Source organism: Hypanus sabinus, chromosome 15 (assembly GCF_030144855.1).
Source record: "Hypanus sabinus isolate sHypSab1 chromosome 15, sHypSab1.hap1, whole genome shotgun sequence".
Taxonomy (NCBI): Eukaryota; Metazoa; Chordata; class Chondrichthyes; order Myliobatiformes; family Dasyatidae; genus Hypanus; species Hypanus sabinus.
Genome location: NC_082720.1, coordinates 11,207,946 through 11,220,691, shown reverse-complemented (window position 1 = coordinate 11,220,691; position 12,746 = coordinate 11,207,946). Strand labels below are relative to the sequence as shown.

The window sequence follows — 12,746 nt, the reverse complement described above, 5'->3', positions numbered from 1 at the left end:
TTTGTGGGTCTTAAAGTATTATGACTGTTTTCTTTCCTCTATAGATTCTACTGCCTCTGAGTTTTACCCCCGTTTTTAACCAAACAATAATGGCCCAGGGACAGTGAAAAAAATCCCAGGTTTTAAACTAGTAACGGATTGCAATGCTGCAGTCTTATTACTTGCTTCCTGCTTCTTGCTTAGACCATTAAACTCAAATGTTACGTTATCCGAGATGCAGTGTCTCATAACTCCTGCACTGCGGGCCCAATCTTGATCATCTTATCCGGGAGGAGTTGGCATGGTGTCCTAGCAACATACGGGATTCCTCCAGGAACTCTAATTCCTCCCACATCTCAAAAATATATATGTTGATCACTGTAAGTTGCGCTTAGTGTAGTGAGGGAGGTGGAAGGGAAGCTGATTTCAATGTTGGGGAAGTCGGATGCAGGGAAATAAGTGAGCAGATGGAATTACTCAGATATAAACTCAATAGGCCAAGTGGTCTCCCTTTATGTCATGAGAAATGTATGATAGACTTGGACTGAAGACTGCTCCAAGATCTCTGAACTCTTTAACATCACCAGATGACAACAGGGTGCCTGACCAGATGTTGCCACTGGTTCAAAGGAAAAGTATCCCCTCCATGTGGGATTGCTAAATAATAAGAGCTCTTCTCCATTAAGTGATACATAATACATCCCTATGGAGTTCTGAGATTTCCCATCACTCACAAGAGACATTTAAGAGAGAATTTGAAACTACATGTAAACAGGTTTATCTTGTATCGTGCTCTGGAAGATGATGCTCAGATTATGTCCTCCCACCCCTCTTCCACTCCAATAACTGCTGAAGCAGGCAAAGGAGAGACAAAGAATACAGGTTATTCAACCTGCACAGTCCCTCAGTTTGTAACATTCCTGCAACCTAATATTTTCACCACCAGACCTCATTCACCCAACAACACCACCCTTTGCTCTCGATGTCCTTCACTAACTTTTCATTTCCAACAATCCTCAAAATACAATCCTTCATCTTGTTTGCTGTGCCTATCCACAGACACGTGTAGCAGTTGGCTGACTGGGTGGGACACAAGACAAGAGGTAAACTAAACCCCAGGATAAGCTTCTATTTACGTTCAGAGAAAAGTAAATAGATAAACAAACACTACGCCTGTCTGCATGGAGGTTTGCTCAAAGGAACTAGCAGAGATACTGGAGAACCAAAGGTCTAACACAAATGAGGGAGTAAAATGAGCGATGACCACAAGAGAGTCTGTAGATGCTGGAAATCCAGAGTAACACACCAATTTGGTGGAGGGGCTCAACACATCAGGCAGCATCTGTGGAAAGGAAAAAACAGTCGACATTTTGGGCCAAGGCTCTTCATCGGGACAGGAAAGGAAGGGAAGAAGCCAGAATAAGTGGTGGGTGGGGGGGGGGGGGGATGAAGTGCACACTGGATGATAATAGGTGAAGCCAGGCTGGGGGGGTGGGTGGGGTGGAAGGGTGATGAAGTGATAAGCTGGGTGGTGATAGGTGGAAAAGGTAAAGTGCTAAAGAAGAAGGAATCTGATAGGGGAGGAGACTGGATTATGGGAAAGACGAGGGGTACCAGCAGGAGGTGAGGAGAAGAGATGAGTTAAGAGGAGAGCCAGAGTGGGGAATGGAAGAAGAGGGGAAGGATGGGGAAAATCCCAGAGGAAAGGGCTCAATCTGAATCGTTATCTGTCCATTTGCCTCTATAGATGCAGCCTGACCCATTGAGTTACTCCAGCATCTTGTTTGTTGCCTCAGATTCCAACATCTGCATTCTCATGTCTCCTTGGTGGCTGCTTTCTATACCATTTCAATTCTATGCCATTCATTTCTATGCATTGCACTCACACCAATTCCCCCCTTAAACAGGATTAAACCTTTTTCATTAAACCTTGAACTACATTTTCCCCACTCTCTTACAATCTTGCAATAGAGTTGTTATCACTTTGTTAACGTTTCACACATGCAATTATGTATAATTTATTTATGTTAATTTAAGTTAATGTAAACTATGTTTGTCAACAACCTCGTAACGTAATTGCAGCTACTGCAAAAAAACTAATTTTTGTGGCATTTACTGTACAGCTTGTGTATCTGTGCCTATGACAACAATAAACTTGACACTGATTTCCAGTTATTGTTATAATGCCCAGAGTCTATTTCCTTGTGAGTTGTCGTGTTAAATTACATTTGCCATTGTTCTGCCACCCAGCTGCCAACTATCTGTTCTCTTTAGACTTCACTAGATCACCTGGTGTAGTGTCGGATGCAAATTGTGAATTGTGGATACAGCTCAGCACATCATCGAAACCATCATAGACTCTGTCGATACTTCTCACTGCCTCAGTAAAGCAGGCAGCAGAATCAAAGAGCCCACCTTTTCCTATTGGGCAGAAGGACTAAAAGCCTGAAAGCATGTACCACCAAGCTCAAGTATAGAATGGTTCGCTGGTATTACAAGATAAATTCCTGACCTCACAATCTACCTCGTTATGATCTTGCACCAATAATATTGTCTGCCTGCACTGCACTTTTTCTGTCGTTGTTACACAATATTCTGTATTACTGTTTTAATTTGTACTACTTTAATGCACTGTGTGATGAACCATATGTTCCAAGTTCATTTACTATCCAAGCATGTACAAATTATACAACCTTGAGATTTGTCTCCTTACAGGCAGCTACAAAACAAGAAACCCAAAAGAACCCATTAAAAGAAAACAGACTAACTAATGCTCAATGCACAGAGGGAGAGAAACAATCATAAATCATGCAATAAAAGCAAGCAATGACATTCAGAACTAAAGTCCATAGACACAAAGCCTGGAGCAAGCCCATAGCCTCAACCTCTGTTCATCATACAGCAGAGCAAACCTTCACGAGGCTTGCAGACACAAAGCACAGAGCAATGACAGCAGGCCATAGCCTCAGCCTCTGTGCCACGGACAGCAGAACTGGCCCGACCCTCGCTTCCGGGCCTGACACGCTGCATCTTCAATTCATCTAGCCCGGCATTTAAATTGTCCAGACACCAGGTCGTTCCCACACGAGGGTCTGGGCCTTGTCACTTAGGTATGCTCTGGGGCTGGACCCCACTGCCACATTCACTATACCTCAGTACATGTGACAATAATAATTAAATCCCAATTCTTCTCTATTCCAAGATCATGAAAGAGTGAGAAAGGGACATTCGTTATTTCACAGCTTTAATCTGAAGGGATACACAAGATAAATTTTCAGCTATGGACAATAGCTTGTTATAGGAAATAGCTGATTCACATTTTAAAGCTGGTATTTATTCATCATCCATAGTTATCCTTGGAAACATTAGGTAACAGTCAGTGTCAATTCCAACTTCTTCAATGTAAGAAAGCTGTTGAACAAGGGACAATGAAGGAATGACACTAATGTCCAATCTGGGTAGAGTGTAGCTTAGAGGGATAGTTGGGGGTAACAGCCTTTCTACGCATCTTTATGTGGATGGGACATGTGGCTAGAAATGGATTTTTATGGTGAAGGAAGGGGTGTTGATCAGTTGGACCGATTTGACCTAATTTGTCTGAAATGATTCTGAGTACTCTTGCTCTTTATGCAGCATTAGAGTTATTTTATGAAATTATCTTGGAATGAATGTTGCATTTGTTATTATATTTCCAGATCCCAGAATTGTTCACCACACAAAAGTGATTACATTAAAATGGCATCCTACAACTTTACAGTACTTCTGGGAAGTCAGCTATTAATGGTAACTCTCCACCTCACAATAATTGCAGATAAAATCCTTTTATGTGACCTTTTATAGTTAAAAAGACAAGCCTGAACTTTCCCATTGAGACAAATGATTTTGCACATTAGATAGTTCTTGGACCAACAAAAATACTCTCATCAATGCATAAGCTGGCTCATGTTCAATTTTAAGGTCAACTTCTCAAAAGAGAAACTGTTACAACTAATGAGGCTGAAGTCCTTGAAATTATGAGATCACTGCTGTAGGCACAGGATGAATCATTTTTTAATAAAAACAATGTACTCCAGATCCCATTAAACCAACTTCCTTGACATTCCCTAGATAGATCTTCATATTGTTGCTCAGAACACACTGAGAAAGATCGCCAGATTGGCACTGAAATTTATAGCTGCAGTGCAAGCATTTTTTATTTGGAAGGTGAGAATGCTGATATTTTAATTTCATTAATTTGAGGCATAGTGCCAAGATCTGTCATGAGAGATATCAACTGGTTTACATGAGGAGTAACGAAAACAGGCATTGCTTGAGTGCTTGGATGGTTGGGGGGGTGGGGGGGGAGGGTGGTAGAAGCGGACAAAACAGGGAATCCTGTGAGATACTGGATTTAGTAGTTAATAGGTTTTCCAATATAAACAGGGCTATTCCATGAATTAAATGACAGGAACTATATTGGCATGTTCTTTAGATTTTTTTTAACATAATAATGTCTTCTGTGCTTCAATGCTCCTCAACAGAAAGCAATCTTACACTACCCTGTCAGACTTAGAAATCCAAGAGGTCTATCACTGAGGACCCTAATCATTCAGAACATTTACTCTTATCATTGCTGCCACCGGGAAGGCAGAAGATCCACTCCCAATGATTCAGGAACAGCCTCTTCCCCTCCACCGTCAGATTTCCGAATGGTTGATGAACACTACCTCATTATTTCTTTTTCTCTTGCTCTATTTTTTGTTCTGCAATTTATAGTAATTTTATAACTTTGCATCATACTACTGCCGCAAAACAAGAAATTTCACATCATAGAAGTAAACGATACTGATTCTCATTCTGAAAGTAAAGAGGCAGCAAAAGAGAAAGAGTAGGAATTAATTGCTACTCTTTGGGTAACTAGACAAGTACAAGTAAAATTGGTCAGTGTTGAAAGTTCAACTTAGATTTATTATCAAAGTACACATATGTCACCATATACAACCCTAAGATTCATTTTCTTGCGGACATACTCAATGAATCCAATAAACATAATAGAACCAATGAAAGACTGCACTAACACGACAGACAACCAGTGTGCAAAAGACAACAAGCTGCGCGAATACAAAAATATAGAAAAAATAAATAATGATAATATATAAATAAAAAAGCAATAAATAGAGGACACAAGATGAAGAGTCCTTGAAAGTGAATCCATAGGTCGTGGAAACAGTTCAGTGATAGGGCAAGTGAAGTTACCCCTCTGATTCAACAGCCCGATGGTTGAGGGGTAACAACTACCTCTGAACCTGGTGGTGTGAGTCCTGAAGCTCTAGTACCTTCTTCCTGATGGTAGCAGCAAAAAAGAAAGCATGTCCTGGGTCATGGGTACTGCTTTGCTGTGGCAGCCCTCTGTGTAGATGGTAGGGAAGGCTTTACCTGTGCTGGACTGGACCTGCTCTTTCGAAGTGCAGCCACTGCTGAAATGCTGAAAACACAGCAGCCAGTGTGTTGAGCAAGCTCTCTCAAGCAGGAAGGATGTGATAATCAAAAATATCTTTGTTTAAAAGAAAACATTACTGAGGAATCAATAGTAGTCAACATACGAGGGATAAACCTCCATTCTTGCTCTTCTTTGAAATGGGATCGTTCAGGTTTACCACACGAGAGGGCAGTGTTCAATTAGCCTCTCGAAACTTCAACTCCTCTATCTATGTAACAATTCCTCAATGCATTGAAAGTCAGCCCAACTCATCCCTCAGTATACACTGATAACCTGAATAGATGACAAACAGCATCCTGATCAATAATCCCTTTCACTCTTTCTCAACTGAGGTGTGTTTTTCTGTGAGATTAAAATACTTTTAATTCTTGAGAAACTTGCTTTAGGATTCAATAATGCTGAATATTGAAGAACACAGGACAAAACATGAAAGATCTAAAGCATATTCCATTCAGCTGATTCACTTCTGGTTACCAACTCCCTTATGCACAACCTGGAACTAATTGATTGACAGATTGTTATAATGTGAGCTATTGATTGCCAAGGGTCTACCAAACTCAACTCAAATGAAAGAAAGATACTTAATGGAATGTCTATAAGTACAACAAGATATCTGATTAGAAGCAGCTTATATTAGGTCAGTGACTCTGGACGAAAACAGGTTCATCTACTGCTCTGGTTCATTTTATTAGCGAGTGGATATGTCAGGCTGCAAGTTAACGAGACTGCTTTGTAATGGGTTCTGCAGATCCTCAAACCAGAATTAAATCAGTAGAATTCAATAATAAATTCACTTCTTCCAGCAGAATCCAAGATTTCTTTTTTAAGACACAAGTATTGCCAATCCAGAGATTAATGTGCAATGGCTCCAGAGTTCCATCTTAAACTTGGGTGCTGGTTGTGTGAAGTTTACATGTTCTACCTCTGAATTTCTTCCCATACCCCAACGAGTTATGGGTTGGTAAATTAATTGACCACTCTAAATTGCCCTATATGTAGGTGGATGCACGGAGAACCTGGAGAACTAAAGAGAATTGATGGTAATATGGGGAAACAAATGGAGTTAGTATAAATGGGTGTCTGAAGTTTCCATACTCAATTAGCAAATTTAATCTGCACCTTCAGTAGTACTAGTGTGTGTATATACATTATATATTGGTGCAAACCATTGCATCCAGCTTTGCTCACTGTGATGCATTTCCTATTTGTCCCGTTGAATTTATGCTGGAACTCAAAGCAATCTCATTGCCCCACCAGAGTCCCTACTGTTGTATGTTTACTATTTCAGTAATATTTGAGTAATTTTGTAAATATACCTTATTGCTTGACTAAGCATAATTCATTGTTTACATAATTCATTGCAGGTTATATGTATGAGGCACATGAATGGCATATGTTATTATTCCACCACATCACATGTGAGCTCCTCACTAAAGTAAAAACAAAGAGTCCACTTTTATTCCTGTCTCCTGTGTTCTTCCTTTTGTTAGTTTATGGAATTACCAAACATAATAGTGGCGATGAGCACGTTTTAAAATGAACCTAAGATAACTACGTAACTGTTAAAACCCAGTGAGATGTCTGAATGGGAAAAAAAAGCACAACATGTTTTCTTCTTCAGAGGGGGAGAGACAGTCAAGTTAAAAACAAAGGAAGTAGATGAATGGAATTCACAGGTTCATAAACATTGAGTACCGTGTGATGATTATGATAATAATAATAATAAATCAAAAAGCAGAAATGGCAGGCTACAAAGGAAAGATAGATGAAAGATTGGTTGCGCAACAGATAACTGGATTATACATACTGAATAAATTGAGCAGTATTTTAAAGCAAAGGGAATACCAATGAGAAAAAAGTTCCAGTTTTGCTGAATGTAATTGGTGCAACAGCATAGGATTTGCTTCAGTTTTACTGCTCCAACCAAATGAGCTGAAATGAACTTTGCCAATATTGTGTAAGTAATGAAGGAATATTTAAAATGAAACCATTGTTGATTGCAGAACACTTTAGGTTTCAAAAGTGCAATCAAAAAGCATGGGAGTCCATTTCAGCTTAAGGGGTTGAATTGAAGAAACTGTGTTATAATTTCAGTAATGGAATTAATGCACTGAGAGATTGTTAAGTTTTTTGGAATCTAACAAGAAATAGCCTCTAACAGAAGCGTAACACTCATTTAGAAGAGCAGCTGAAATTGTTGTATCAACGGAAACAGCAACCAGAGATGCAGTTGAGTTGCAGTTAGGAATGAAAGTGAGTGTGAACAAAATTGCAGCATCAAGATGGAGGCCAACATGGGCCAAACAGATTGTGTTACTGTTGTGGCAAATTCACCAGAAAAATACAGATTCATAGCCAAAAGTTGCAGAAATTGCAACACAGTAGGACACATACAAAGATAAATGGACCGCATGGGTAAGAGAAAAAGATAAAAAGTCATGCTGCAGTTTCAAAATGAGCACTAATTTGCATGCTGTTGAAACATATGATAAGGATAAGAGTGACACAGGACTGAGTATTTTTAAGTTTTAAAATGTGAAAAGTAACAAGAGACAAGCAATATAGCTTGCACCTGAAGTGAATGGCAAATTAAAATAGAATTGAACACTGGCTCAACTATTTCAGTAACTGCACAAAATAAGTTTGAAAGGCATTTCATAGACACTGAACTGAAACCTTGCAGGTCTCCAACTAAGAACGTATACTGGAGAAAAGGTAACTCATGGGAATGACATTTGTGCAGTGAAATAAAGCAACCAACAAGCCACGTTGGGCTTATATGTGGTAAAAACGGGAGGGACAACATTGTGGGGTTGTGATTGGCTGAGACAACTACAACTTGATTAGCGATCCATCCACCATTTGCATGCCACATGCCCTACAATAAAAACAACTGAAAGCAAACTAAGAAAAGTATTGGATGATGCCACAGCAGCGTTCAAGGACAGCATTAGGAAAACACAGAAACATCAAGTGTAAAATAATATTAAATGAAAATGCCACACCCAAGTTTTTCAAAGCCTGTCCAGTTCCTTATATTATATGTGATCAAATAGCTAGTCAGATAGATCACACAGAATGTAATTGCTGAATGTAATTGGTGCAACAGCATAACATTTGCTTCAGTTTTACTGCTCCAACCAAATGAGCTGAAATGAACTTTGCCAATATTGTGTAAGTAATGAAGGAATATTTAAAATGAAACCATTGTTGATTGCAGAACACTTTAGGTTTCAAAAGTGCAATCAAAAAGCATGGGAGTCCATTTCAGCTTAAGAGGTTGAATTGAAGAAACTGTGTTTTATAATTTCAGTATTGGAATTAATGCACTGAGAGATTGTTACGTTTTTTTGGAATCTAACAAGAAATAGCCTCTAACAGAAGCATAACACTCATTTAGAAGAGCCGCTGAAATTGTTGTATCTTTGCAGGGTTGAGTGGAGCCCAGTGGTCCCAGTTGCCAAGAAGAATGGGCCTGTCAGGACCTGTGGTCATTTTAAAGTCACCATCAACCCAGTACTGAAAGTCGATCATTATCCCCTGCCCAGAATTGAGGGTATCGTTACAAACCTTTTGGAAGGAAAACACTTCAGCAAAGTGGACTTAGCTGAGGCCTACCAGTTTTCCTCACCATTTACACTCACAAAAGGCTTTAATGCTACAATAGGCTTATTTTTGGAGCTACATCTGTATCTGCACTCTGGCAGAAAGCGATGGACCATGCTACATGGCTCTCCAGACACTCAGTGTCACCTGGATGACGAGGAACATCTCCAAAATACCCTATAGCTTTTGCATCACGTTCCCATGCTGCTGCAGAGAAAAATTACGCACAAATTGACAGAGACCTTGAGTCTGACATAAAACATTTCAACCTGTACTTGTATGGGAATGAGCTTTCCCTCATTACGGAGGGAAAGTCCATTTTTAATCCACAGAAGGGTATTCCGCAAACAGCAGCAATACAAATGCAGAGATAGACTCCGTTTCTTGGAGGTCACAAGTACAAAATTGAATTCAACAGGATGACTAATCATGGAAATGCTGATGGATTATCCTGCACAACCTTGGAAAAGGAAGTAACTGAAAAGAATTACAAAAAGAAAACACTTCTCTTGACATATTCTCCCTATGACAAACTGAATGTCTCCATATCATGGCAGAGATGATACAAAGCAAAATCAGAAAAGATCCCACACTGTCTCAGGTCAACATGACAACCCAAAATGGCTGGAATGTGCAGCAGAAATGCAAGTTCACCAGTGCGGATTGAAAGTTGTTGAATCCTCTAAGCTGACAGCTGAAGTGTCAGAGGTGCTTAATTACACTTTGGTCGTCTGGGAATAATCAAATGAAAGTGTTGGCTCCATGCGTTGTCTGGTGCCCGGGGAAAGATCAGCAGATCAAGCAGCTTGCCATGCACTGTTCAGGATGCCAACATGTCCAGTAGAAAGTTGTCCAGAGCTTGTCAGAACCACTGTCTGCAGTCCCAAGTCAATTCCTACAACAGCCACCATGGAAGCCCCTAGTGATCTCAGATCACTTAAAAACATAGAAAACCTACAGCACAATACAGGCCCTTCAGCCCACAAAGTTGTGTCGAACATGTCCCTACCTTAGAAAGTACTAGGGTTACCCATAGCCCTCTAATTTTCTAAGCTCCATGTACCTATCCAAAAGTCTCTTAAAAGACGCTATCGTATCCACTTCCACCACCGTTGCCAGCAGCCCATTCCACGCACTCACCACTCTGAGCAAAAAAAACTTACCCTTGACATCTCCTCTGTACCAGCACCCAAGCACCTTAAACCTATGCCCTCTTGTGGCAGCCATTTCAGTCCTGGGAAAAGCCCTTTGACTATCTACGTGATCAATACCTCCCATCATCTTATACACCTCTAATTTTTCCAAGATTTCACAGCTACAAGTCTCACCCGCCAAGCAGAGTGATTTGGAAAGATATCCATTGAGACTAAGAAATCCTCTGCAGTGATTAAATCTGTAGACCTGAATGAGGTGATTTAAATTTTACTATGTGTGTCTGTCTATATAGTAGCTGAATTATACAGTATACTATACCATAATATCATCTTTTCTGTGGTAAGGAATTAAGTAAGAATTGTTTTGCAGGTCTAGTTATTGGCTCAGCTGGCCAAAAATATCACAGTTCTACTAATACTGTATTCTGTGATTGATATATCCTCTTTCTCTGATTATAGTGTAGCCAATGACTGTTGCAAATGTGGTGGTTTTGAATTCCATTGTGTAATACAAATAAATATTATAAATAGATTTAATCCCAACACAGATGTGTGTGGGCCTTCACTGGTCACAACACGGTCCTAGCTCCATTTAATGTTTATAAGTAGGTATGCACAATACATTTTCTAAATCTGCAGTTGACAAATCCTGATAACCAGTGAGACTTCAAGAAGGCAAAGATAGGCTGAGTGAATTGGCTGAAGTACAAATACAGGAAAGGGTGGGGTGTACAAAGAGAGACATCATAGACTAGGAGGTATAATTCCAAAGGCTGTGCAAAATGAGAGACTTCAGGATGGTAGTGTGCATTAATCCCAGAAAGAGGCAGGGCATGCTAAATGAGGTTCAGCAATAAAAGTATTAGAGCACAATCACTAGGAAGATATCTGATTACAAGTTTAGGATTGCAACCGATTTTGGTCATTACAAAGGAAGTTCTTGGCAAGGGTCCAGGAAAGAATGGTTCCTGGGAAGAAGGTTTCAACTACAAGATTTTGAATGGGAGGCTGGAGTTGCTGGAAGCAAGGAAGATTGAGAGGAGAATGGATAAAGGTGCATGTACAAAATTGTGATAGGCTTTGACATAGTTAATAGAAGGAAGCTATTCCTGTTAGTAGTTGTTTCAAGAACAAGGGTCACAAGTTTAAAACATTGGGCAGAAGGTATGTACGAAGTGAGAAAAACATTTACCCCTCACATGTGCCGTAGTTATGTCTAGAATTCACTCAATGGTGAAGGAAGCAAAATCAATCTGTGAAACCGTAAAGGAATTGAATAGCTGGCACAGGTGAGAAAGTAATTTGGAGGGGTATGGTATCCTCCTGTATATATCTATGATTCAAGTTACTCCCATAATAAACTGCTTGAATCAAGTTACACAAACTCTACCATAACCAATGGCAACTCGTATTCTGTAATCTAAATCTTTTCCATTTCATATTTCATTTCTGTTGTTCAGTGTTCAGCATGAAGAGAATTTTTTTTTCTTATCTTCAATCTTGACCGTTACTGAATCCTACACTCAGCACTGGTTGCTGAGAGCCCAGCATATCATACAGTATATCATATTTATTTTACACTTCATTCAATATATCATTTGTATCCTGTAACCAATATCAACATGCTTCTCATTCCGCAATGCTCTCTCTTCCTACATTACATGCTGTACTTACTCATTTTTCTGGATCTGTAAAACATGGTCTCTTCCTTCAGCGGTGACCCGGATCTCTGCCCATGTCGGATGCTGTGTGCATGGGAAGGGAGGGTGGAGAGAGGAATGAAAGAGAAAAACACCCCAGATGTAATTTATTGAGTTGTAGATTAAGTCATTTGAAGTAACTGGTCTCCATTGCACCAATTTCCAGCCCCTAAATATTGGTAGCTTTTCCAGGCCAGGAGACCCTTATCTGCATCTATTAAATGTCCGTCTTCAGGCACAATTTTGCAAACGTGACCCACTCTTTCGGTTGCACACTAGGCAAAGTGACAATCATGTCAATATGAGAACAGGCTCACCGAAAATAAAACAGTTGGAAAAAAACTTGCATTTATATCCACAGCAGTGCACATTCTGTAGCAAACCATGGCCAAATTCTCCATGGTCACTGTCCTGGGATGGAGAAAAGTAGTGGCTGAAATGTGCACAGCAAGATCCCACAAGTAGTAGAATGACCGAGAGAGCAGGTATAGATTTGGATATTTGTCTTGACAACAGAGACAAGTCCCTCCTTACCTCCAAAGAGTGCTGGGGTATATTTTTATTCCATCCAATGAGTACACATGTTCTCATGCACATGTACAAATTAGATACAGCTGCAGACCACTTGGTTGCTTGCTGTTTAATATGATTGTGATTGATTTAGCTGTGACCTCAACCCCAAGATGTTCACCTCCTTATTAAAAATCGAGATATATTTGTATTAAAATATACAAAGATTGCTTTCCCTTGGAGGAAAGGAGTACTAAAACTTACCGCCCTCTGAGAAAGTGATTGCTTCCATTATACCTTAATTCGGGGACCCATATT

The 12,746-nt window shown here is 39.8% G+C and overlaps 1 protein-coding gene across 1 annotated transcript in view; it reads right to left on the bottom strand.

Annotated features, from left to right (window-relative positions):
• The window catches only part of adam19b (ADAM metallopeptidase domain 19b), a 186,658-nt gene that overhangs the window by 131,006 nt on the left and 42,906 nt on the right, over positions 1 to 12,746 (bottom strand). Inside the window, exon 3 of the mRNA XM_059989994.1 lies at positions 11,893 to 11,963. Within this exon, the coding sequence (XP_059845977.1) occupies positions 11,893 to 11,963 (71 nt within the window). The remainder of the gene's footprint in view (positions 1 to 11,892; positions 11,964 to 12,746) is intronic.